At 42.9% G+C, this 23,556-nt stretch overlaps 1 protein-coding gene across 1 annotated transcript; it reads left to right on the forward strand.

Annotated features, from left to right (window-relative positions):
• Positions 1-1,895: 1,895 nt before the first annotated feature.
• On the forward strand, positions 1,896-20,005 carry cabp7a (calcium binding protein 7a). Its single transcript, XM_029511323.1, has 5 exons — positions 1,896-2,004; positions 16,766-16,909; positions 17,030-17,142; positions 18,408-18,558; positions 19,875-20,005. Exons 1-5 carry the CDS (start codon positions 1,896-1,898, stop codon positions 20,003-20,005), a joined length of 648 nt encoding a protein of 215 aa, XP_029367183.1.
• The last annotated feature ends 3,551 nt before the right edge of the window (positions 20,006-23,556 follow it).

The raw sequence follows: 23,556 nt of genomic DNA on the forward strand, positions 1-23,556 counted from the left end.
TCGGGGGGCTGCAGCCAATCACAGCTGACTCTGACCACAGGTGCCGCTCAGGGTTTCAAACCCTGAACCTGCTTGCTTTCAAGAGACAAGTAAGCCGCCAGCTCAGCCGTAGTTTCATTGTAGGAACCACAGCGGATGGAGGCCACAAAAGCATCTGCCCCCACCAACACCTCAGAGCGGACAGCTGTTCCCTTTGATGACTGACATGAAACAGAAGATGGAGAGAAGTGCCCGACATGGAGACAGAGAGTGATACATTTCAAGGGATCGCTAAGAAGACGGCTCATAAGAAATTCAAGTGGCTCCGTTCAACATCTCCCGACTCCATCTGGGCCTGAGCTGCCCGGCCAGCCATGCCAATTGAAAGAGTGTAGCAGTTAATTTCAAAGGGTCGCTCTGCAGCGATAGGGCAGCTAAGCATACAATTGGAAATGATGAGACAGAAAAGCTACAGAGAATTTAAACTCGATGCCCCCCCACCGCCGACACACTCCCACTTCTCTCACTCACAAACTATAAAATGCTTCCCACTGTTATCCCCCTGAGGCCTCGTTTCTCCAAAGCCAAACCGGCTATATCTTAACTTAACATGCATAATAAGTGCCCGGTCAGCAGATTTATGTGGATTATAATTTAAGCAAAAAGGCATCAGGTTGTTTTTTTTTTTTTTTTCTTTCTTTCTTTTTTCTTTTTTCTTACAGCTTTGGCAGGAGAGGAGGAAACCAACCATAGACACCTTCCACACACACTCATCCATCACACTTTGTGCTTGGAGTGTAATGTCGGCAAGAGCAACTGAACAAAAAGAAAGAGACACAGAGAGAAGGAGCGTGGTCGTGTTTGTGCGTTATGCAGGGAAGCAGGGAGGAGGGGGGTGTTTTTGCAGATGCATGTATGAGAGGGAGACAGAGTGAGGGAGGTGAGAGAAAGTGAGAGGGAGAGAGTGGGAGAGAGAGAGTGGGAGAGAAAGAGAGAGAGAGAGAGAGAGAGAGAGAGAAGGAAATGGTGGGGGGGGGTGACTATATATCTGATCCACGTAGAGGAGCTTCCTTTCACAAAAAACACTCCTCCACTGAAGATGGAACAAACTGGGATCCCCCCCCCCTCCCCTCCCAAACGTTAGCCATTGTCCCTGAGGATCCGGATACGCGCTGACCCGTCATCTTCACGTGATTTTTCCACCACAGACACACCTTTAGACGGGTTTGGCGCCCTTCCTCGGTCCCGTGGATTATGTGGAAGCCGGCTGGATGCTGAGGACGGAGTGCGTCAAGTGAGCGCACGTATCCAACAAGTGGATGCGCGAATTTTGTTCGCAGCAGAAAAGAAAACACCCGACCTGAGACTAACAGATACAAAGTGGCAGTGGATTCTCTCCTTTTTTTTTTTTTTTTCTTGTGTTGATCGGTGTAGTGGCCAGCAGCTCTCCGGATCTGCCTCACGTGTGGAGCTCGACTGGGTTCGGTGATGTACATATGTGCGCATCGTCTCGCTCTGAGGTAGTTTTTTTTTCCTCTCTCTCTCTCTCTCTCTCTCTCTCTCTCTCTCTCTCTCTCTCTCTCTCTCGAGACTTTGTCTTTTCTTGTTTTCCAAGCAAAAGTCCAAAACTGCAATGAGGTGAGGCACCCCTTCCAACATTTCTTCTTATTCTTCCTTCCCCTGATCTTCGTTCATTGACCCCCCCTCCTCCACCAACCACCACAAAAAAAAAAAAAAAAAAAAAAAAAAAAGAAAGATTTAGGCTGAGACGCTGCGGAATCCGCCGTTGGCCACTTCTCCCCCCTCCACCCATCCATGGACTGTCTTTCCCCGTTCCCTCGGTGACCGTGGTGGGGGGGCTGGGTAAGTTGGGCTCCTCTCCGTAGACGTTCCTGTGGCAGCCAAAGGTCGCAGTCATGCCGATGCATCCGGTCACCTCCACGTTGATGTACCGGGGGATCTGCACCATCCCAGACATCCTCTCCTACAGCGCCCCGGTGAACCTGCCAGAAGACGAAGTTGAAGGTGAGCTGGTTCAGTGTAGACCTGAAGGACTTTTTTTTTTGTTTGTTTTTTTTTTTTTGTTTTTTTGGGTTTTATCTCCAAAAAGAGCTTTTTGGTTTCTGAGGCTGCCGTCAGCACCTTGGACAGCGCTCACTGAGCTGTGATGTGGCAGGAAGATTTTTATGATTTTTGTTTTGAAATATTTGTCTTTGAAGCTTAAAAAGAATCTGTTTTAGTGGTTTTGGATTGATAGCCAAACCCCCACCAACTCCCCTCAATCTCCCTTTCTCGAATAGCTTGATATATGAAACATTATGTGCAAAATAATCACCTACTTTGTTGTCGTTGCTACTCAAATATTAAATATCTTGTTTCAATTTTCTTGTACTGATTGAAAATATAGATTTTCAGCTCAGCCAGGGGGAACAAATTGAGCTGTTTTGGTTAAATATAAATATGTATCACCCCAGAAGGCATCTGTCTGTGTCATAAAGTGTTGCTACTGGAGGTCAGCAATGATGCATCAGCTTTAAGTAGAAGCCAATTTTGGCTCCACGCACTTCAGAGGATGTTTGTTATTTGCTCGCCCCCCCCCCAATTTTTTGTCAATCCAGGGATGACTTACATCTTAATTTAGAAATAAAGTTATCAGAAAAACCTCTGCAACTCTGCAGTGGCACCTACCAAGTGACACCCCCCCACACACACACACACACACACACACACACACACACACACACACCACTCTGCACGAGCATGCAGAGAAACTGTTCTGAGCAATTTGCTTTTTAGTATCCTGAGAATATTCATGCCATGCCCCGGAGCACTTTGTGATGCGAACCTGCGACATCTGCACATTATCATGCAGCAGCCCCTGGGACATTGTTCCAAGTCCCAAGTGTGTATGATGACATTAAGATCCGGCATTGCTGCCATGTTTTGCAGTGCGGTGGCGCTGTAAGGTGGCAGCCGTATCGCTGCTGAACGCTTCTCCTCGCTGCACCTCTGAAATGTATATGTGCGAGGCGCAGCCAACCTCGGTCTTGATGGGTGATTTTTGTCAGCGGCTGCTGGTGCAGAATCTCCCAGGGACATATCAGGTACGAGCTGTTAATTGAGCCTGAAGTTGCACACATTTAAGATTTACGCAGCCACCGTTCAGTCCTCTCTCTCTCACACATGCACATACACATAAAGGGATTGTAACTGCACTCAAAATCGCATAAAAAAGTTGGCATTGAAATGATTTTTCATTGCTGAGGTTGACGTTAATTAGAAAAGCTGAATAGAGAAGGTCAGATATGAATTGGCTGACTCCCAAAAGGTTTAATGAACAGAAGAATACAGAAAATACAATAATGGGTATGAAGAGGGCAGAAAAAGCTGTTCCCGGATGTCAGTATACCGACAGAGTTGTTTATTTTTTTTAAAAAAGCACAAAAAACTGAAAGACTGAGTGTGTGATAAAAGGGAACTTTCAACATCGCATTGCCAAAAGTGATCCTTGCTTGATGTCATGCCCCTGATTATCAGTCATTATCTGCCCAGATAGCGCAAGAACACCTCCAGAAGAAGCTTTTGGCCGATTCCCTTTCAGCTTCTCGCTCTGATTCGCAGTCAGCTTTGGAATAACCAGACGACACTTCATTTTGACTGTAATTACTGAAATCCGGCTGCAGTCACTCTGTCGCAAGACAAAGTGAGCCGTTCTGTATTTCCCCAGCTCAAAGTTGGCAGTGTGACCGGCGAGGCGATGGGATGCTTTGTTGGGAGAATGGGAAAGCCCGAGCTAAAGCGCAGTACACAGTGTCGATGGAGCCTTTTTCAGCCTTAGCAGAGCATTAGTGATCCCATGTGAGAGATGTCTTGCAGGTTGTGAATGAGGCTGGACTTTAACAGGACGTGTCACTCAGCAGATTGAATGTAGACATCCAGAGTACAACCGACAGTCACAGCTTTTTCCTGCCAGAGAGCACGAAGTGGGAATAATATAAATGTGACATGGCTGATTGGTTTGTTGGAAGGCTCAGAGATATATTCTTGGCTATGTGGCAAGATGTGGGCATTTAAAACTCGGCTTTTATTTCCCTGAAATAGTCCTGCTTGGTCGTATTCTCAGCTGCTCAAAGATGGACAACGGTGCTCCAAAATGAGTAGCTGAGGCAATTTCCCTTTTTATTGAATTCTTTTGGATTTTTACCCTGATTTTCTTTTTTTGCGTGTTTTTATTTTCAGGTAATTTTGTCCGGTGATTCAGAAGGGAGGGAATTTCCATTTGCTATTATTTCTGTTGTGGGTCTGCGGAGCTCAGCTGGCATTGAAAATACCTTTTTATATAACACAATATCTTCTGAACCCCCCACCCCAACCATGACAAAAAACCCCAAACGTGATATGATTTCTGTTGTTGCAGTTTTATAATGGAGTTCTAACAAGAGATCAGATCTCACTGAGCTGACCAAACAGTGGTGCATTTCTTTGCACTGCAGCCATAAATCATATAACATATGAGGTACGAGCCATGTGAAGAATCACCGCTTCACATTTTTCAACAGCTCTTTATGAACACAGGCCAGTTGAAACAAAACAAAACACAACAGCTGCTGCTGGAGTACGGAGAACATAAACGTCCAGAAGCTCCAAATTATAATATGCAGTCAACAATCTGCAGGACTTGTCAGTTAGACAATGACAGCTGTGACGTTTTTTTCAGAGACCAGCAGTTCAGAGACGCTCTGCTCAAGGATGGGAGGGGGGTTGTTGGGGAGGGGTACAGTCTCAGAGTCTCATCCACTGCTCTCATCTCTAGGGACGTTGGACGACAATTGGCTGGAAGTCTGAGGTGTCACATGCATCAGCTCAATCTGTCAGGGTGATGGGCCTTTGTCACAAAAACGAAATTGCGCATTGTTGAATGTGTGTGTGTGTGTGTGTGTGAATGCATGCATGAAGACGGGCGGCTAAAAGCTCTGTTGGCATGCATAACCAAGGACTTGATTTTCAATTACTGGTTTGGACCCCCCTGGGAATGAACCAATGGCACCACACTTTGTGAACGAGAAGGCTATCAGAGCTATAATTGGCACAAAATGCTATTCTTCCAATATTCGATAAGCCCTGTGTGTGTGTGTGTGTGTGTGTGTGTGTCTGTGTGTGTGGTGTAGTAGGTGGGTGAGGGGGGGTTATGAAGTGCCTTAATGTACAATGATGTGAGCATAAATTGAATTGGACTCTTTATGCTCCATTCCCCCTCCTACACAAGCGGTAGGAAAAAAAAACTGTTGGTCATATTACAGGAGCTCAATATAGTTTAGACCTCCTCCATTACTAAAGCACACACACACACACACACACACACACACACACACACACACACACAAACACACTCAGTGTCAATATCACTGCAGGTGGAATTAAGTGGGCAGCCCATTTCCAAACTGCCTAACAACAGCCCTACAGGAAGCAGATCCAGAATAGCCCCAAGACTGAGCTTAAAGCATGCGTAACGGGCCCCAGAGTGAGACCCGTGTAAACACACACCGGTGGTTTTCTGCAGAGACACAAACATGAACACAACATTGCATCTGTGCATCGAGATGTTTGATCAGTGTGGCTGATCGATCTGTTCTCCATTTCTTCTCCTATGTTTAGACTTCAGGAAGTCAAGGCATAATGATACCTATTTTCATTTCTACCTTCAGCTCATTGCTCTTGTAAACATTATTTGAGGAAAGTAATTTTATTTGAAGACGCTTTCCTCACAATGTTGTCGCTGTGAGATTTGCAAATAAGTTTCCCACCCAAAGCCTCTCAAAGCGTCTTTGTTTGTTTGAAACCAAGTGTGAAAACAGAGTTTACTCTTAAGTGGCCAGTAATCTCTAACGTTAAGATAAGGTGACATACATGAGCAAGCTGCTGGAAACAGGCGAACACGAGGACAACTCACCTGTTGTCCACTTTTCTGCCCAACAATTGAAACGAAGAGATAAATAAATAATGCATTACTACATGTTAGTGTAACGAGCGAGTGTCTCTGTCTGCGAAGGCAGGGTGAATAAATAGAGGTAGTGAAAGGGAGACGAGAGAATCGACTTTATTTATATGGTTGTTACGTTTGATGGATATCGTATTTTAAACCCTTTTATTGCAAATGAGACCAGGAAATCAAATATTCCTCTGATTAAAACGCCACAAAAATTGAGGATAGGATATACACAGCCATAAACGTATTTGATGACGCTGCTTTTTTATCCGTCCCTTTCACTCTGCCTTTCCCGGTATGTTTGGTTTGGCCATGAAAAGCTTTATTGTCGCCGAAACATGAAAGGAGATCTGTGTACTTGTCGCGGAGAGGGACAGATCTCTCAAGGAGGATTTTAAATGCACAGACTTTCTTTGGGCAGTAATCGAAATCAATGCAGCCATCAAAGTTATCGCAACATTTCAAGGGTGAGTGGGTGGGTGGCGGAGGGGGTGGGGGTCCTTGTCTCGAGATCAAACACACAGATTGGCCCTACACAGATGAAATGGGGATTTTGCAAACAGGAAGTGATAGAAACAATGGGACCCAAAGTGAGCAATTATTCACCTCATAAATAAAAACGCCTAATCTGATCACTCCCCGTCTCTCAGGCTCTCCTTCTCTGTATGCAAACTCGATAAAAGAAAGGAAACAATCATCGGGCATCTCGCTTTCACCAAAAGGGGCGGGGTGGGGGTTGGGGGGGGGGTCCCCTCTGTGGGTCCAGATCAGAATAGCTCAAAAACCAACAGATTGCATCTTAGGCTTTCTACATCTGCCACCAGAGGACGAACTCTTCCGCTCGTTCCTGTCGGGAAGATTTGAGATTTTTTTAAGCGTCTCAACAAAGACTGAATCACAGGCCGTGAAATTAAGGCGGTTTAACCTTTTAACTCCTACGCATGGGTCTTATTTATTAACAACATAACGGATGCAGGCAGAAATTAATTAAGTCAGTCCACCGAAGGGAGCGCTGAGTGTGTTCGGTGAGGTCACTTATTGCAAGCTGCATGCAAATCTGTTTAACATATGAATTTCACAAAAATGAGTTTGCTTTGTTCCGTCAGCAGCTCGGGATTCATTAGAAATTCGGTGAGGCCAGAGATATTGTCACAGTAAAATTCATATTAAAATCCCTGATGGTGCTGCTTGCTCCAAGACAGGACTAATTGGGGAAGTTTTGCTTCCTTCTGTGTATCCTTGAGTTGTTTTTTCTGAAGATACTCAGACTTCCACTCCATATTTAGTTTTTAAGAGTATTTTGATTCCAGTGATAAAAATTTAAACAAATGTGACGGGGGATCCTTCTTCAACATTTTTAGTCGTTCCCTTGGCAGAGTTTGGAGAATTTGCAAAATCACTCTGACTGACAACTGTTACGAAAACACAAAAAAAAGAAAACACTGACACCAGCGCGTTCTTAATGGCACAAACTGCCTGTGAAGCGATCTTGATGTTTCTGCCTGACTCCTACTGTAGCTGCAGCAGAAAACATTGACTCATTTCTTATTTTTCATTTTTTTTTTAGCCCTGAGGTGGAGGGTTGACTTCCATTCCTTTGGAAATACTTACATGAATACAAATGAAGACATTTAAAGATATCGGCATCTGCTCGGCAAGACGGAAATTATGCACATAACGCACTGCTGGTGCAGAATCCGTGGGCTTCGTGTGGAGGGTGGGGGAGCGTACATCCAAAGGGGTCAGCTGAGACCATTATCAAACATATGCTGCTCGGAAGATTTGGACAAAAAAAAAACACAGAAGAAAATGACAGCAGATCTGCTGGCCCACTTTCAGGAGGACAATGTGCGGAAACAAAACGATCCAGATGTATTTACCAACGCCAAACACTCGTTCTCCTCCAATGTTTACTTCAGCTATTGACTACTATTAGCTAAGCTCTCCCCACGGGAACCAAGAATGAGTTCAATCGCTGTTCTCCAACATTACAAAAAAAAAAAAAAAAGCTTGTTTTGTTGGATCTCGCTGAAACAGTATTAAAATCAAAAAGGGAATTCAGCTCATTCATGAAGGTGACACATTTCCACTTCTACTTTGAAATGGAAATCTTTTTGACGTTGTGACAAACGTGGGAAATATCAGTTTATAAATCTGGCAGCTTTTGTTCATGATTAACAAAGAACAAAGATGTTAACAGAACAGAACTGACTGCTGCAGTTTTACAGCAAAGTAAAATGTCGATAGAAGCTGAAACATGCTCATTGTCAGAATTTTACTTTGATGTTTTGTTTTGTTTTTTTTCTTATTAATGAAAGTCTTCATCACAATATGCTGAAGTAAATTACCAAGCGATAATGATGCCTATTTTCATTTCTACCTTCAGCTCACTTGCTTCTGTAAATATAGAGACATTATTTGAGGAAAGTAATTTTTATTTTAAGACGCTTTCCTCACAATGTTGTCGCTGTGAGATTTGCAAATAAGTTTCCCACCCAAAGCCTCTCAAAGCGTCTTTGTTTGTTTGAAACCAAGTGTGAAAATGGAGTTTACTCTTAAGTGGCCAGTAATCTCTAACATTAAGATAAGGTGACATACATGAGCAAGCTGCTGGAAACAGGCGAACACGAAGACAACTCACCTGTTGTCCACTTTTCTGCCCAACAATGGAAACGAAACGGCTGCAATTCATTAGAGAAACAGCAGCAGCAAAGAATATGAATGAAATGTGAACAAAAAGAGATAAATAAATAATGCACTACCATCCCAATCTACATGTTAGTGTGTTATTCTGAAAGGAAAACGTCAAAACGAGCGAGCGTCTCTGTCCTTTCATACGCTCACAGACGTAGATATGCTTCATTTACAACCACAGTTACACACCCTAGTATAGAAAACAGACACAAACAAGACAAGAATAACTGAATTCATTCTGAGGAAGGATGGTGTTTGTGACATTACGGCTCTGTAGGACTCAAGACTGATAAAAGTATCCTTCTTCTCGTGTACAATCAGGCTGGGAATGATAAATCACACTTTATTGTGCGTCGCGTCGTTCTGCTCAGTCCTGCAGCTCTAAGTGAATGATGGAGAGTCACCTTACACAATCTGCCAGACAGACAGACGGATAGGACAGGCAGGCAGAAATGGATTTCGAAATGGCTTTCTCGGTTGTACCGTCAGCCTGGATGAGACAAGCGGCATATGAAAAAGCTCTACTTGATACAGATGGTGATAAAGCTGCGTGCAGACCTGAGCCGTTTCTCAGAGGGTGACGTGACCCAGCATCGCGGCTGGTGCTGGTGAGCCACAGGTTATATCAGGGAAAAAAGAAGCCATTCATAACCACATTCAGTATAATTTAATGGAAAACGATGGAGAATCAATCCAAAGAAAATATCAACGTCAAGTTTACTTATGTGGTACGTTTAAAATAACCAAAGTGATTTACAAATAGGGGTTCAAAAATAATCATCAAAACAGACCTAAAAATCCACAGAACATAACACGCAGGCAAAAAACGCAAATAGCTAATAGCACAGCGTGCTAAAAATAATAATAAGAAACAGTAAATAGTATAATTGAGTGTCTTCGCTCAGTTAAACTTCATCGTGTTCAAGCTAGATAAGATTATTGATACCGCCTACAGTGTTCACAGTTTAAGTGGTGAACACGTGAAATACAAATGTTTAAATCTGAGCAGGCGTTGTCATTGTAATCATGTTAGCATGCTGCCGTTAGCATTTAGCTGCAGCCCACAGAGCTGCCAGCATGATTGCTCTCCTAGCGCCTTTCTAGCACACCAACAGTTGATGATTGGATAGACGGAAAAGCGAGAAGAGGTTACGGCGAAAGAATCTCTCACACAACTGCCTGAATTCACAGCTAGGCTAGCTCTTTCCCCCTTGTGTCCAGTCTTCGTGCTAAGCTAGGCTAACTGACTTGCTGTGCTAGCTTTATATTTACAGTACAGACGTGAGAGCGGTGTGAAAGTTCACATGGGTATGTTATTCATTTTCTATTTAAGGGCATTTTTGTGTTGATAGTCACATCGAAATTTAGACAGGAAAGTGGAGAGAGAGTACGACATGAAGCCGAGGGTTCGATTCCAGTCCAGGTTCCTGCTGCGTCTCAACTACCTGCTCATTTCTCTGCACTTGTTTTTGAAGCGTGAAGTGAACATTAAGAATCCAGAGAATTACGCAGCGGGCACACGTCACTTCCATCACGTTTAAAAACCACAGCCTCGAAGAAACTCCCAGTTAATCAGCCGCTGTAATCTGGTACGGCGTCCCCTCCTTGCCAAATTGGATTCTGTTGGGAAACATGTGGCGCAGATTAGCAGGGAACGTCATGAATTTCTATGATTACGGCTGTCAGGACCAGTCATTTATTTCCATTTTGATCGATCACCATGAAGAACTGGATCCAGCAGACTTTATTACCTGTGAAATGAACTGTGATGAGTTCTGGAAGGTGAAGGGCTTTTGTTTTGTTTAGTTTTTTTTTTTCCCCCCCTCCCCCCTCCTGGGTAATATTTCCTCCCTTTGATGAACAATACTGCAAAGTCTACACCAGATAATAACAAAACCAAGCGATAGAAAAAGGCAGCGGTGGTTAACGTGGTGGAACTGATGAAAAAGCGTTGGATTATAGTCGTAATGTATAGCGGAGGTTTCTGATTGTTTGCATCCAACCTCAGTTTGAAGGAATTCTCCGGTTGCCTCCGGTGTCTGCCGTGGGGACGAAAAGTTGCAGCTTTTGAAAAAAAAAACATAAAACCGAGGTGGTGGGGGGTAAAATGGAAATGGATCAATGGTTCCCCTTCCCCGCTGGAAGGGAAAATCAAAGAAATTTTACAGCCTTTCACGGACATCCATCATTGAAGGTTAAGTGAGATTGAAGTAGTTTGCTTAAGGATTTTTTTTGTGTGTGTGTTGTGTTCCTCCATGGAGTATAAAGCACTGCGACCTTTCCAGCTCTTTCTCCCGTTTCTCCCTGTGGTCTATTCAGCGGTTAAAGCGCTTCAAATTTCTTCAAGTGAGGAGCATTTTGTATCCAAATGCAGAGATGGCGGTTTTTCCTTAAGACACAGACGACTGAGACTCTGCCATATTCCCCTTCTGAATACTCCAGAGTCTTGTTAAAAACCAGTTATGGTTATATTCAAATCTTCTGGGTGCCCACATTGGCCCATATCCAGCTAAAGATGGATTAAGGTTGCTATGGGTGTTTAAAAATAGTCGCCCATGGTTCATACACACACACACACACACAACAAACACACTGTGTTTTTCCTCGCACTGATAAGGTCTTACATAAAGAGTGGGTGTGCTGCAATTACCAATCCAAAGCAGCCCTGAGCAGACACAGGTCTGACTGAGGTGAAGATGATTCTCTGGCTCAGGAAAAACAGGTCGCTGGATTAAAATCACGGACTCGTCGGCATTAGTGCGAGCTGCTCAAAGTAAACCGCCTGTAATGAGCAAAAGTTTTTTCGCGATGCTAAATTTAACCTGAAAAGGGATAAAGCTTTGCTCCAGGCGTGGTTGGAATAAATTCCAAGTAAATATTTCCCATGTGATGCGTTTCTGTTCTGTGCAGATGAGGTGAGTTCACCTCACCCAGAATTTTTTTATTAGCTCGCTTGTATCTTTATTGTATCAGTATCCCGTGGAGTCTGGTAGAAAACATGATCCTCGCCACCTCTGTCATGCATTCAACCGCTCTCTACTTGTCTGTATGAATCAGCTCCGTTTACGACCGAGTCCCGTCTTTGTCTTGCTGCAGTAAAGATTCGGTGCGCCTCATTGATATACAGCACCGTACGGGAGCGCACTGCACCTTTCTCTTGTGGGAGTTCAGCTTTAGATGCTTAGCTCTCGCAGCTCACGATCTTAACTCGGTCTTTTCATCCTCTGTCGGATCAAGGCACAGGGGACGGCGTGGCACCACATCTTTGAAGGCCAACAAGCAACTCTCTACATCAAAGCTAATACCGCACGCTTTCAACAGAAACGCTCGCACCTCCCCGGCGGAGCTGCCGCCCCGCAGACTCAGTGGAAGATTCAGCAACAGCAACTTCTCAGCCTAAACAAACAACATATGTAAATATTGGAAGTGAAGCTGGCACTGAAGTGAGTTCGGTTGGGGTTTAAAGTATTAGCAAAATCCGCTGCGATCAAAGAGTTTTTCTTCATTTAAGTTTAGGGTCATCGTATAATTCCTTTAAGTTCAAGAGCAGCTCTGTCTCCTTGAAATGATCTTTATTGCCTTCTCTTCATGAGGAACTGAGGAAATGACCTTCATGTTTGCTGCCAAAATATCTGATCTTGCAATAAGATAAAAATTTGATGAAGATATTATTAAAGCATTTATACAACTGAACAATAGATAGCACTTGGTGTGTTAGTCGTGTGTCCACCTGCTCCAACGCCACCCACGGCCTGGTGCTCCACCGCTGTGTATAAACTACCACAATTTAATTGATGGAAGACTTTAGTTATGTAGAAAATATTTTGGAGGTTTAAAGCAAAAGTTAACGCCACCAAATGTGGACTTTCCTAATACATCTGGCAATTCATTTCCTCATTTGTTTCATTTCCAGCCTTCAGGTTTTAGATGATTTGAAACAAACAACGTATGATGACGTTTTCAGTGACAGATGACTTCCACTCTGCGCTTCCAAAGATACAAAGCTTCACAAATTGCTCTAATCAATATTTTATCTCAACGAGGGATCAGAGGACAGTGCGCAGCGAGAGGACGTTTGCTTGTAGTGACTAACCCACAGAGATTTATAACCCAGCTCTAAAGTCGTCCTAAATCTGCTCTGCCTGACACTCAGCAGAACGTCAGACACGGCTAGCAGGTAGCTGCGTTTAGTCAAAGAGAGACTAAACAGAGCCAACACGCTCCCCGCAGACTTTATAAAGGGGATAACATGTCAGTGTTGTGTTTACAGCTCGCTGCACGGCAGGTTCAATGCAGCTTTTAAGATGAAAACTGAAAACAAACAACCAAACTCAGTCAATTTAATGTGCGATAAATGAAGATCATCAATGAGTAATGCCGCAGCCTCTTGTCTCGGGACCTGTTTGTTTGTTAGTCCAGGCGGGCTTCCCTCCCTGCCTGGGCTCAGCCTTAGAGACACCGGCCCCGGACCCTGCTGACCCAGTGCTGCGTGATCTGCAGGGCTACACATGCTTTTTGCCAGCAGCCTCTTTTAGATTCGGCGGGTTAATTCAGGTCCAACATCACAGCTATTCCATTTTTGTTTCCCGTGTTACATCTCTCTGGGGGCACACATACCATTTTGGCTCATTTTAAGTTCAAAGATTAAAAAACGAAAATGGCAGAGCCTCATCATCTCTTCTGAAGACAATTAAAATGATAACCCTTCGAACAGATGGGGCTCTATCTGGATGACACGCAGTCAAAGAGAGAAATTAATTCTTTTTCAAGGATGATTTATCAGCCTCTTGTGCTGAGTTTTGGCTGTTTTACTTTACAGATTCATTTCTTCACTCCAGAAGCGCTCTGTCCTTATTTCAAGCAGAGCCCGGTAGTTTTGATAAAATATTTGCAACGGCTGTACAGATTTAAGCGTCACGGGTACACATCTCTCAGGACTCGATAAGCCAGTCATTATGTTTCTGGGCCCATGCAGAACTGAGGCATTTGTTTTCTGTAAATGGTTTGTGACAGAGGATGAAATTCTCCCACAACAAACTGTGCCGCTATTTCTTTTTACACAAAACCAACTTTTTCTTTAAAAAAAACAAAAAAAAAAAACCAAACGTATATCAAATGTGCCCTGCTCTCCTCACCAGGCGGGATATTCAGCTCACCTTGGCCTTTCATCAATAAATAAAGCTTTCAGGGGGGAGACAGAGTATTTGCCAAAACTGTTTTGGCACCTTATTTAAGGAGGTGTTTCTCTCCTGCGTGGTGGAAACATGTTTGTTTGTTTTTTCGGGTTTTACCATGAAGTGTCTACTGGAAAGCTCCTCTTTTATGAAGTAAACAGATGGAATAGAGGACCTCAGGTGGATACTGAGGTATTATTAGTCTTTAAACAAGAAGATCACACACGCAGCTGGAGACTCTCAATGATTCAAAGTATACAGCAAGACATTTTGGAGGGAAAAGCAATGGCTGGTTTTGAAAAATGGCATGCCCAGATGTAATCCATTGTAATACATGATTGCCCAAAAACCCTTGTCCCTGTGGCAGAGTTTCTGATCTGTCACTGTGCATGTAAACAACAAACCATTTCCTGAAGGCCGTGCTGCCACATTATACACACACGGACTGACACACAAAATTTCTGGCAATCATTGATATTTAATGTTTTGTTCTCTGGCTGAAATATTTGTCACAGACTGTCACGGCATGGATTTTTTGGCCTGGGGCTCAGCCGTTCGTTGCAGTTTTGACACCTGCTGTAAATCACCGGAGCAGCAATTCTCATTTACAAGACTTTGCACCTCTTTTGCAAGAGGTTTGATAAAGTTTGTTTCGGATTACACTTCGGTAACTTAACAGCAGCTAATGTGCTGTAAAACTGTGGAGGGAATGTCATTTCGATTCAGATTTAAGTTTTTATTTGGTCTTCCTAGAGGGCTGTTATTGTCAGTCAGTAATAGAGACAAGTTATTCATTATTCAGCAAGAGCAGCCGCTTCTTGTTTGATTTTCTTCATTCATTTGAAATCCAGTAAAGATATTTTTTTTATCTTTTCTCCACCACAATTTATTACTCTGTCAGTCTTCTGGAAACCTTATTTCCCTAATCCTTATTTGTATAAAAAAAAAAAGGGGGCACTTAGATTAATGTTTACTGATGTATTTTAAGGTTCCTGATTTCGTCAAGAAGAAGATTGCGAGAAGATTTAAGCTGTGCATCATCTGTATCTTAAGATTCATCTCCTGCTCCGCTGTCCTCTTATGCCCTTTAATCAGAGCAAGTGACAAGTCCAAAAAAATTCGAGGTGACCCGGTTGCGGATGTTATTGCATGTAAATGAAAAGAGTCGGTCCCTAATGAAGCGTACATGGGGAATACGCAGCGTGGCTTAATGGAGGGATCGCTTAAAGATTTCCTGGTTTGATGGTGGCTCTCACAGCAGGAGGCAGCTTTTACACTTTTAAAATAATCCTTTATATATATATTTATATTTATATAAATATATATATATATATAAAGAGAGAGAGAGAGAGTTTCTTTCTGTTTGGTAATGGCAGCTCTCTAGTTTTTTCTCTATTTGTTCCAAACTAACTAACTCCTGTTGTTGCTGCTAATTGCATCAGTCCCATTAGTCCAGTTTTTCATTATTAACTTTATATCGAAAGGGAACTATTTTCAGACTTATAATGAACGGTCACAATCTTCTTCAGTTCCAGCTCTAAGTGTGGGAGAATCAGGGTGGATGCATGGACTGAACATTGGAGAGCAAACGTAGAAAAACGTAATTAGAAAGTGGGACCTCTTTTATTTTTATTTCTGAAGTTTGGCATTTTAACCAAGGACCGCTTGTGAAATGCTAAATATCTAATGACCCAGAGTGGAGATGTTTATGGCCATTGTTTGGACACCATGCTCCTGATTCTCACTTGAATCAGTAAACGTTTTGCAGTTTGCTGACTTGAACTGTATACCCCTCAGTGTTGCTTTTTCCTAATGCAAACATTGTGGAAAACAGTGTTTGCATTAGGATGTGCCTGCCAGAGAAGCGGAGCAGATTAAAGCTGCCTCCATTCCTCCTCAGCACCACCTTCTTATTCACATTTAGAAAAATAATCCATCGACTTTACAGCCTTGAGGCTTCAAGACGTCAGCTCACAGACCTACGTACACCTGAGACTGATGGGAAACTGTATGTTTTCCCTTTAACTGGCAACGAAATACACCGAAAGTGGCTTCTAAATACGTGGAAATGCTACAGGTTGTTTCCTGGAAATGCTTTATTTTCTAGGGCAAGAGCCAAGACAGACGCCCAAACAGTTTTCCAGCAAACGAGCCAGCATGCAGCAGCCTGTTCAGCTCGTACGCGTCCAACTGATAAAGAACAACACAAGCACCCAGGAGTCTTTCTCAACACCACTAAAAGCAAGTCCAATAATCGCTGTTACTTCTGATTTGGTCCACCAAATCTTGAGACAAACATTTGTTTCGCTCCTTCTCAGTAAATATTCTTCACCGTCTCGCAACGAGGTTTTGTGCGGTGTGGGGAAACTTCGAAAAGAATCTACCAATACCTTAAAATTATGGGGAGTTTTTATCTGATTTTACGTCAGCTCTCACACGCGGGACGTTCAACAGTCCTCCTGAGCTGAGTGGGCATCTTAAACGCACATTTTTGTCATTCACACGACTTTCTTTCTAGGAACTTAAGCTCTACACACTCCACATCCTGCGTGACAGCCGAATATCTCTTTTGCTCGGTTATTTCGGGCATTTAAGCTTTCCAGAGAGAATGAGACTTCACAGATATAATCCAGGCCCATACATTAAAAAAAATTAAAAAAATAAATAAGCAAAGCAGAGAGTACTGCCCTTTTTAAATATGTTGAAAATCTCAATTCCTTTTAATTTGGCTTTTTGTTTATTTATTTATTTTGTCATTTCACCGGTAGGAATGTGTTCTCCTAAGCTGCCAGCCCACATATAACGATGACTCAAGCACTGATGCGGCAGAACAAATGTGTCTTGGTGTATGGAACATTTCCCAGTTTCATATCCTGCCCTGCCGAAGACTCAAGTTTCTGTGTGTGTGTGTGTGTGTGTGTCTTCTCTGCAGAGATCCGTGAGGCCTTCAAAGTATTCGACCGCGATGGGAATGGATTCATCTCCAAGCAGGAGTTGGGAATGGCCATGCGATCCCTGGGCTACATGCCAAACGAGGTGGAACTGGAAGTCATCATTCAGAGACTGGACATGGACGGTAGCTCTGGGTTTTTATTATCTGAAGTCCCAAAGCATGGAAGCTCTGCTCGCCCATTTGTCCACGAAACCGGCTCTGGCAAAAACAATAAACACCAAGTTTCTCCTCTTCCCCCCGCAGGCGACGGCCAGGTGGACTTCGAGGAGTTTGTCACTCTCCTGGGCCCGAAGCTGACAGCAGCTGGGATGCCTGATAAGTTCAACGGCACCGACTTCGACTCCGTTTTCTGGAAGGTGCTCGTTATTCCGTCAGTCATTTCCTTCCCATTAGCGGGAAATAGACAGTCACAACCGTCGCAAAGCCTCAAAGCGCAGAAACATTTTGGCGCTGCCACAGTACAACGTTAAAAGGAAAGTAAATTTTAATTGCCATGTCCGCCGTGTCTTGGAAAGATTTGGATTCTCCAAGGAACCGCATCCTTCATCAAGACCTTCATCTCGGCCTCTGTGGGCATTCGTGATCTTATTATCGAGAACATTTAAGTCAATTTCCATGTAAAATATATGAATTTATTTACAGGCACCTCATTAGACAATCAACAGCTCACTTTGACTTTGGGATGGAAATTAATGGGATGGCGCTCGTGTCAAAGCTGCCTTTGTGGCAGTTATGTAGTGGCAGAAGGAGCTGTCAGAAAGCGAGGCTCATAAACTTAGCATGCAACAGAGGGGATTTGTGGGAATTATTGGTGCAACGAATGCACGAAAAGAGAATCCCAACCAGAGACACCGCCTGGGAGAGCCAGGAAACCCGAGGGACTGCTGCCGCATAGCTTCACACAACATTACATAACTAAAAGCAGCAGTAAGCGTGTGCTAATGCATCGATCACACGGAGCCCGCGGCTCAGGCTGAGCCGAAAATGAGGGCGATACAGACACAGAGCCTGGATGGTGTTTATAGATTTTTATCTCAGTCCTGCTTTTATTTCATTTCACTCAAGTTTTCCATGACGGCCGGCAACTTTATGTCCATTTACCCTGAAAGACAGCTTTAGCACAGTATCATTCATGTCATCAGGACTGTTTTACACTCTAATGAATTACTCTGACGGCCGCAGTCACACGATAGAACACAGTTTTTATAAATGCTCAGGAGACGTAACTCTGGTATGTGTGCTGTTTACTGCGTGGTGTCGTTTTTACTTTTACTGAAAGCAAGTGATCTCACTCCGTCTTCCACCGCTGCAAACGGCATTAGTGTTTATAACTTATTTAGTTTCAGTCATAGGATTTTTAAAGGCCAACATTACAGTTGAAGCAGCGAACTAATGATATGACTTAAGCCATATTTTCCACCGTGCTGCAGGTTTGACCTCACTTCTGTTTGTAAGAAAAGCCACACACTCTTAAATTTACTGTTTGGTCGCCTCCTTGTTAAATGTCCTGTGTGTGTGTGTGTGTGTGTTTTTCTGTGTATAAATGTGTTTGTGGTTTTGTGCCCAGCAGCCTGTGTCCATGTTAATGTTGAGATGTTTGTGTGTGTGTGTGTGTCTCCAGTGCGACATGCAGAAGTTGACGGTGGAGGAGCTGAAGAGGCTTCTGTACGACACGTTCTGCGATCACCTTTCCATGAAAGACATCGAGAACATCATCATGACCGAGGAGAACCACATAGAGAACCCTGAGGACTGCCAGGTGGATATAGACAGTAAGGAAGAACCTCCTTATACTTAACAAACCGCTGTGGTTGTGTTGTTCTGCGTCACTCACCCACAGAAGTGTCCAACATTTTTTATTTGATTTTTAGATATAAAAAAAAAAAACTTATCTTAAACCAAATCAAACCAACATTCTCAGTTTTATATGCCATCATTTTTCCATATTTTTTATTTAAAAACAGGCCTTACATTGTGTTGCATACATCTTAACTACAGCGCTAGCAGTTATATATTTTCCTCAACAAATGCTTTTCTCTTGGCTTCAAACACCACAAAGACATGAGGTTTAATTACTTGCAGTTGTTAGGTCTCTGTAAACAAAATGTGATTTGAATTTGCTTTTCTTCTATTCAGATCGTAGAGGTGGATATCTTGAGGAAATGTTTGCATGGTTTGGTATTATCAGTGGTAAGAAAGGGGGTTATAATGGTGTTAATACAAACTATATGATAAATCATCATGTATGGAAGTGACCAACATGCCTCAGTTGAATAGAGCGTTTCGGATCAGAGTAAAAACATTTATTCATCATTTGTTCTCGCGCAAAATGATGATTAATTATAATGCTTTTCACCAATTAACAAAAACAAAATAAGGCTTCTCTCGTTTTAGTGTTTTGCCCCAGCATCCCAGCAGTCGCACAGAAATCCCACAAACGTTGCTGTTTTAGCAGCAGAAAAAAAAGGGAGGAGGTGAAATGCAGCAAATCCCAAACAGAGGGCGAAGTGGCAGATTGGGGGAAGGCAGCCACACAGCAATAACCTCTTTATTATGAAATGAGTGAAATTGGCTGGAGAAAAAAAAGGTAAATTGCTGTCTGAAAGATTGGAATTTTCCCTCCCGTGTTTCATTTGGAGTGATTTTTTTTTTTTTTTTTTTTACCCGACATGTAGATTTCCTAAAAACATTTCATGATTAAAAGCAAGCAAACGTTAACGTTTAATGTTTAAAAAAAAAAAAAAACGACCACAAGATTGAAGGTGTTTTAATCAGACAGCAGCTATGTGGCCTCTGTCGGAACATTTCTATTTGAGCGTTTCGATGATGATAATATTTAATATTTTAGTCAGGAGTCAATCCATTTGTCTCTCTGAAACTCCAATCAACAGTTCACTCTAGCTGCAGGTACTCAGCGTGCAGGTGAGGAAACAAACTTCCTTGGCTGTGTTTATCCTTTATGTATTCATGTAATTGTAAAGTTTTGTGGTGAGCTCCTTCTTTCGGAAACAGCCATCCTGCCAATTTCAACTTTCAGCTGTTTTCTTTTTTTTTCTTTTTTTTTTTGACTGTTTGTTTTCTTCTACAGGTTCCAGTCCAACGCAGCAGGTCAAGCAGACTTGCGTGCGCAAAAGCCTGATATGCGCCTTCGCCATCGCTTTCATCATCAGCGTCATGCTCATTGCGGCCAATCAGGTGCTGCGGAGCGGCATGAAATAGGAGTGATGGCATCTTCAGCCTTGAAATCGCCACCTGAAGGCTGCCTTACAGATAAATGACTGAAGCGTCGCGCTTAACGATAAAAAACAAATAAATAAATAAAGAAAAAGTTACAAAAATAAATACAGACAATCACGTGGCTGCAAAACAGACAGCAGAACAACTGGAGGCACCGAGGACACTCCATGTGTGGGAATCTGTCTCCGCTGACTGAACATCAAGGACAACATTCAGCTCACACACGGAGACGACGGTGTGTTCAAAGTGGACGGCCGACTATACATATCACTCTTCGTAGTACGCCATTTAATATTCATTAGCTATGTGCATTTGAGAGGTGTCGCATTAAGTATGGTGGCAGCTACAGAGGGAAGTGTAGTGACAGTCCAGTTTTGTGTTTGTCCAGTGTGCAATTGCGGTCTGTTGGGCACGAGAAGAGAGAAATACCTGTGAAATACTGTTGGGTTGTGGTGGAGAAAATGTATTCCTGAAGCTTGGGAGTTTTTTTGTGCAACAAAAAAAGACCATCTGAGATTAAAAATCACTTGGTAAGAAACAGATAATAGGGAGGTTAGCAAGACGTTTGCTGAAGCAGGTTGGACGGGAAACTGGCTGCAGACACTCGACTCTCTTCACCATCATCTATGCATGAAGTGCATGGATTTAAAAACAGTCGTCTTGAACTCATTTGTAAAAGTTCTTATCAGTGTATTAGTCATAATGGCTGTGTAAACGGAGCTGTTTTCAATTACTTAATGACAACTGTGAGCAATTGTTTGTGCTGCGGGGTTCCAGCAATCACAACGGAAGTTTAAAGCATCCAACTGCATGAAAAAGAAAGGGCTGCTTTAGTACATGCTTGTGAAAATCATTTTCGGGACTGATCTTTTTCGTGCTTGGCTCCTCTGCAGCAGTGGGAGATGATCATGAACCGCTCAGAGAATATGCATCAAAACCGATCTAGCTGGTAATGGGGATGCAAATGTGTAGGAATGTATTTTCTTCTTTTTAAATTGTGTTTGAGTTGTGGTTTTTTTTTTTTTTAGACTGGGTGTTGCTAGAGAGCAATAACTGTTTGTAAAATAGACACCTCACAATGCTTCAGAAACCTTAGCGCCAACGGACCTACCAACTGTTGAGGTCAGGAAACTCTCAAATCGAAGCCGACACTGGCTCTGGTGTTCGAAACGAGGATCATCCCTCCCATTCAGTGAGACACAAAGATCAGAACGATGAGCTGGACGGGGGCCAAATGACAAAACCTGTTGCAATAAAACATTCATATTTGTGAAGCACCACCGGAACTTTAGATTACGGCGCATGCATCTGGGTCGGGTCTGTCTCTATAAATGTGTGTTGTACATATGAAACCAACTTCAACCAAAGCTTTGAGGAATCCGTCAAGACACAACTGGGCCACATTAGATGAACAAGCTTAGTAGGAATTATTAAAAGCTGCGGCTCCCACAGTTACTCGTATTAGTAGGTACGTGTTCGGAAAGCGAAATTAACAAAAGCCCTTCAAAATGCCCTCGAAAACAAAAGACTGTGACACGGAGACGCAGACAATTCACATCTAACAAATTTACCCCATTTTAGGATCGCTTTTGGCGTCTCCCCAAACTTGGATCCCACACAAGAGCCAGAAGCTCCGAGGCAACAAAATTAGACTACCCTATCGCCCCGAGCCAGGCTGGATAATGATTATCTGATGTGCCCGGGCAATTTGTCAAAAGTGTCGAGTCTTTGGGGGAGAAAACATTCAGAAAGGAGACGAAGATGAAAAAAAAAAAAAAAAAAAAAAGCAAAACGTTTTTATTTCCAAACACCTTTGTTTCCATTTCGCACTTTAAGATGTGCTGCAGAGCACATCAACTGCAACTCACTGCCATGATTGTCCTGCCATCTCCAGATACGCTTTAGGCTTAAAGAATTACTTTACTGTAGATTTATTTTCTTTTTTGATGAGAATGTGATGGAACAGAATATGAACTGGCTGAAAAATTACACTGTCTCATTCATTTTCTCTTACATCACCGGGGGGGGGGGGGGGGGGGGGGGGTGTTTCACGGGGAATAAAGTTCTAGTAATCATGAGATTTTTTTGCCTTATTCTTTGAGACACCTTGGCATAAAACTACACTAACGATGGGGTTATTATTTATCACAGAGCAAAACATTTAAAGCCGATATTTATTTTCTCTATACAGACCAAAAATAAAAAACTAGATGAGTCTCCTGAATGTTCTATTTCCATTGAAGTGTACTTTGATACTTGTCTTTGGATCTTGCAAAAATGTTTGACCATGTGATATCTGTTCATTGCCTCCCCCTGATGTTCTTCTTCTCTGTCTGTGGAATGGTATTTCACATGAATAAAATCATGTACCAACCAACGCTTGTGTCTGTATCGGAATACTTTTTCCTGTTTGTCGAACGCTCAACGACAGAGCATCAACACGGGAACTATGAAACGCTATCGGAAAGACATTTCCGATTGAAATCCATACACAGAAACGGTTTTCTTAAGGTTTGACTGATCCCATGGATTGCTTTATTCCATTTGGAGACACCCCTTTGGCTTCGCAGCATCTCGGGTCCTTTCTGTCACATTTATTCCATCAAAGTCATCCACTCGTGCTCCGATTCTGGCACTCTCAAGCCCAGTGGGATCCATTACATGCAACAAACTGCTTTTTTATTAGTAAATTGGATGTAACCAGGTACCAAAGTTCCCTAAAGTCACAATCAACACTTAAATTGCGCATTAACGGTCTGATGTGTTCATTTTCTTTGGTTGAAAGCGGGCCGCTCTTAAAATACTGAGCTTTAAAGCGAGCGATGAGGATTTCTTTAACTTTATGATGTCATCATGGAGCAGTCACCAATCCCAGCTTAGCTCCAAACCCAGCCCTCTGCGGGACCCACGATCCAACCTTGCCAAGTTTTATTTCCTGTAATTCGCTTCATTTTTGTGTTGACACTCAGGAAAGGAGTGAGCCAATCAGATGAGAGAATGCAGAGTGTGTTTCATCGCATGTTGTTGCCTGGTTTTGCTTTGGACGCCTCTTCTTAGGAAGGGTTAGTGTTAATTCAGGACCTTTTCAAATATCTCCTGGTGCAGCAACTATGATGCAGGACTGAAGACTTCCCTCACACCGCACCGCTCTGTACACTGGAGTGAAAAATCTCACAGGCTTATTTGTGTTCTTGACTTGAAAAAGGAAACATCACAGCCCTTTTTGGTTGTAAATGTTTTCTGTATGTTTTGAAGCCGGTCTCTTGCTCACAGCAACATTTTCCCGTCCTTGAGCTGATGAAAACATTAGTGGGTGGTGAGAGGAGATTAGGGGTGTCTCCATTTGCCAGGAGGTAGATGGCTTTGCGTCCCAGAGCTGAGTCTGAGCCAAACAACAAGCTCTGGAAACACATTTTCTCTTTGATATAATAGTTTAATCATTGATGCATAAGAGTTTTGGGCCATTTAGTGTCTATATTACTGATGCCTCAAACGAAAATCACAAAGGGACTAGCCCTCCATCTGAACTCCTT

This window comes from Echeneis naucrates, chromosome 9 (genome assembly GCF_900963305.1).
Source record: "Echeneis naucrates chromosome 9, fEcheNa1.1, whole genome shotgun sequence".
In the NCBI taxonomy this organism is placed as follows: domain Eukaryota; kingdom Metazoa; phylum Chordata; class Actinopteri; order Carangiformes; family Echeneidae; genus Echeneis; species Echeneis naucrates.

Coding starts and splice junctions, on each gene's coding strand:
- cabp7a (XM_029511323.1), top strand. CDS start 1,896: ATGCCGATGCATCCGGTCACCTCCACGTTGATGTACCGGGGGATCTGC. Junction 16,910..17,029: donor TCAGAGACTGGACATGGACG/GTAGCTCTGGGT, acceptor TTCCCCCCGCAG/GCGACGGCCAGGTGGACTTC. Junction 17,143..18,407: donor TCGACTCCGTTTTCTGGAAG/GTGCTCGTTATT, acceptor GTGTGTCTCCAG/TGCGACATGCAGAAGTTGAC.